General features: G+C 37.1%; 1 protein-coding gene across 1 annotated transcript in view; it reads left to right on the top strand.

The window, feature by feature from the left end:
• Window positions 1-3,241, top strand: part of LOC107089935 (rho GTPase-activating protein 26-like) — a 109,399-nt gene that overhangs the window by 99,870 nt on the left and 6,288 nt on the right. The window contains exon 21 of the mRNA XM_015383002.1: window positions 2,335-2,426. Within this exon, the coding sequence (XP_015238488.1) occupies window positions 2,335-2,426 (92 nt within the window). The remainder of the gene's footprint in view (window positions 1-2,334; window positions 2,427-3,241) is intronic.

The raw sequence follows: 3,241 nt of genomic DNA, 5'->3' as shown, positions 1-3,241 counted from the left end.
ACATAAGGAACAATCAGATCTCTGATATAAGATGGAGCTTGGCCAGATAAGATGTTGTGCTTTAAAGTATCTTTATTTACTGCAGGATAATAACTCTGTTTTTCTTAACCTGGTCTAAACGCCAAAAATTTGCCTTGGAATCTTGCCTTAAATATTGTCTACTTCACTCTTAGCATCGCTGTTTTAAAGTCATTTTGAGCTTAAATGTTTACCTAAATGGATTTTTTTAGTTATTTGTAGAAAATATATAAGATCTTTGAACAGCAGCTGGTAAATATGCTAGAATGTTCTAATCTGTAAACATGCAGCAACAAGAGAGGAATTTTGGCCTCTAGGATAAACCTTTTATCTTCACCTGTGGGGCCAATTTCATTCTAGTGGTAAAAAAGGCGTTTTTCAGCTACTTATTTGGGAAATGCTTCTGTGACCTTAAACATGACATGACCCCTGACCTTCCATATGAAAGGAGATCACTCAAAATCTGACTCAGAAGTTGGCCATTACATCTTGGATCAAGGAGGCGCTCCGACCTATTTGTGCGCAGGTCAAGCAGCAGTCTTTCTTATATAAGCCTCTCTATTTAAATAGTAGTAAAAAATAACCTGGGTGCAGCCTTGGCCCATGTCAGGTTGTGTTTGGATGCTTCACATTTGAAGACCAGAGTGTCTGGTGCTACCAGAGGAGCTGCTAACACCTGGTTCTCTTTGTGAACCCACAGTAACCTTACCCTCAGAATGCTGTTTATGGGACACCCCCTCCCACTTGCTGGCCTGGTTCACTGTAGATGTGTGAAAAAAACCTGAATATAGATTCTTGGTATCTAGTCAGGGTTTTTTTATTTTGATTTGTGCATATTGAACCTGATTCTGTAGAAAAACCAACATATTTTATGATGATGTGCACCCTGACAGATGTTTCTGGCTCTTTTGGAGAGAAAATGGCCCAACATCATAGACTCTCCAATGCTAGGTCAGCATTACATGGTTTTCCCACATTCATCCTTTCTTTCACAACTGGATCATCTCCAGTTGCCTTTTAAACCAAAAGTTTATTTTATTGAAAATGATCTTGCTAAGTATCTAGGGTAGTAGGGCAGAAATAAATGCATCCTAAATTAGTTTTTATGGGAGCCTGGTGTCCTCAAGCTGGAAGTCTTTGCTGCTGCTCCCCTCTTTCCACCTTTGGAGTTTTGTACTTCTTCCTTCATAATGCTGCTGACTTAATGGTAAAAAAAAACCAAACATGATTCCTCCTCAGACCTTTTGTTACAGTTACAGTTAAAGGATTGCTCTGACTATAGGTATGAGGAAATTCAAGCAGGTATCTTTTGTATTTTTCTTTTTCTAGCAGCCAAAATGCATAAAGGTATCAGCACATCTTAAAAGTTATGTTTTCTCGTCCTTCCTGTTTTGTAGAGTGGCAAACAGTAAAGGAATCTGTCCTGTTTAGGGCTCGGCGATAGGGGCTTTAAATCGTGATATTTTGTGGTGCTATCATGATGAAGATAAAAGTGAAGAAAAAAAAGTGATCATTACTTCTTTAGAGTCTTTCTTAGGTAGCTGTATGGCTGTGATTGCATGCTAAAGCAATCATAGCTCCAAAAATGCTGCTGCTGAAAACTAGTTAATTAAAAACAGGAAACTTCAGGACAGAAGTTACATAAAGACATGAGATTTTTATCACTAAACATCTTACAGTGACCAAATTGAATCATATTCTTCAAATTTATCAATCCCTTAATGAAAAACAAAAATAAAGGACAAAATAAAACTAAATATATTGTTATAACATTCATCCGTTTTTTTGGAAGTTTTTAAACATAATTAATTGCAATTTATTATTTAGACAATAATTCAAAATTCTTATTGTGACAATAAATGTATCCCGATATTGATAAGCCATACCATAAATGCCAAACCCAGTCCTTTTTTATTTATACCTCAGGAAAGCAATAAAACTCTTCAAAATGTAAATGAAACAAATGAAAATGAATCTTTAGGAAGTATTATTTAAAATGAATTTGAAATAGCAACAAAAGCAGCACCACTAAGTATGAAAAAAAACATTATTTTTTTAAATTGTATCTAATTCTAAACTGAATATTAGATCTCCTCTCAGCAATAATAGATGCATTTATTTTAAATATTTTTAGAAATCTTTGTCGGTGGTTTTAAACAGTTAATAGGAGGATATATAGCAGATTTTAATAAACAAAAATAGCAGTTAAATTGAATAAAATGCATGGCTAATCTTATTAGCTGAGGTTAGTTTGCAAAAGCGAAGAAGAAAAACATGACGGCAATTTTTTGATGATGTTTCTCTTTTCTCATGCAGCATCACAGGCAGGAAGGCTCGAGCGCTCTACGCTTGCAAGGCAGAGCACGACTCGGAGCTGTCCTTCATCGCCGGGACCGTCTTTGAGAACGGTGAGTCAGACGTCGGCGCTGGCAGCAGTGGAGGAGGAAGACAGGATGTGTGTTGGCGTTACACAAGTTCATTTGTTGTGAAAACAGAGAAAGCCGTGGGGACTTACATTTCCTCCGATTTCCTTGTTACCCTATTTGATGCTTGTGTTTACTCTACAAGACGCTTTTAGAAGGGATGATTGCTGTTTTTATTAAAAGGAGAAAGCAACAAAAAGGAGGGTTTTTCAGTAGCTTTATGTTTTTTCTACATCGCCAGAAGAAGGCCGCTTTTTTAGCCTTGATCTCCCACATTCACTTCCTTTACATGAAGGCCATAATAGCAGAGAGTCAATGGTGAAACGCTATTAAAGCTGTCTGCACACAGACTCGTTCGCTGACACTCAACCCGGCGGATCACATATTTAGCTGTAATTGTGTATTGGTTAAAAAAATCGACTCCTTAGCTGCAAACACGTGGTAGAGATTCAGCTTTCCTTTCCCTCCAAACCGACTGGTATGCCTTGTAAAAAAAACATCGGCATCTTACAGACTATTGATAGTTATGTAATGCAGAGCCGTGTCATGTGAGCCCCCTTGGGTCAAACTGTGTCCCCAGGGGACATGTAATCCCCAAAGTGGTATCTGAACACTGCAGGCTTTTCATCGGCAGCCAAGGATGAAACATTTAATCTGTCAGACTACACCCTCACAGGTTTTTTTTTCTTCCTTCAAGCAGTCGTAATAATTTATTTTTAGTTTATTTCAAACATGATTAAAAAATACAAACATATATTAGCATGTATAATCAATACAGATTTAACATTGTTCACAGCATA

This window comes from Cyprinodon variegatus, unplaced genomic scaffold (assembly GCF_000732505.1).
Source record: "Cyprinodon variegatus isolate N-32 unplaced genomic scaffold, C_variegatus-1.0 Scaffold273, whole genome shotgun sequence".
NCBI classification, from domain to species: domain Eukaryota; kingdom Metazoa; phylum Chordata; class Actinopteri; order Cyprinodontiformes; family Cyprinodontidae; genus Cyprinodon; species Cyprinodon variegatus.
This window is presented reverse-complemented; position numbering and strand designations above follow the sequence as displayed.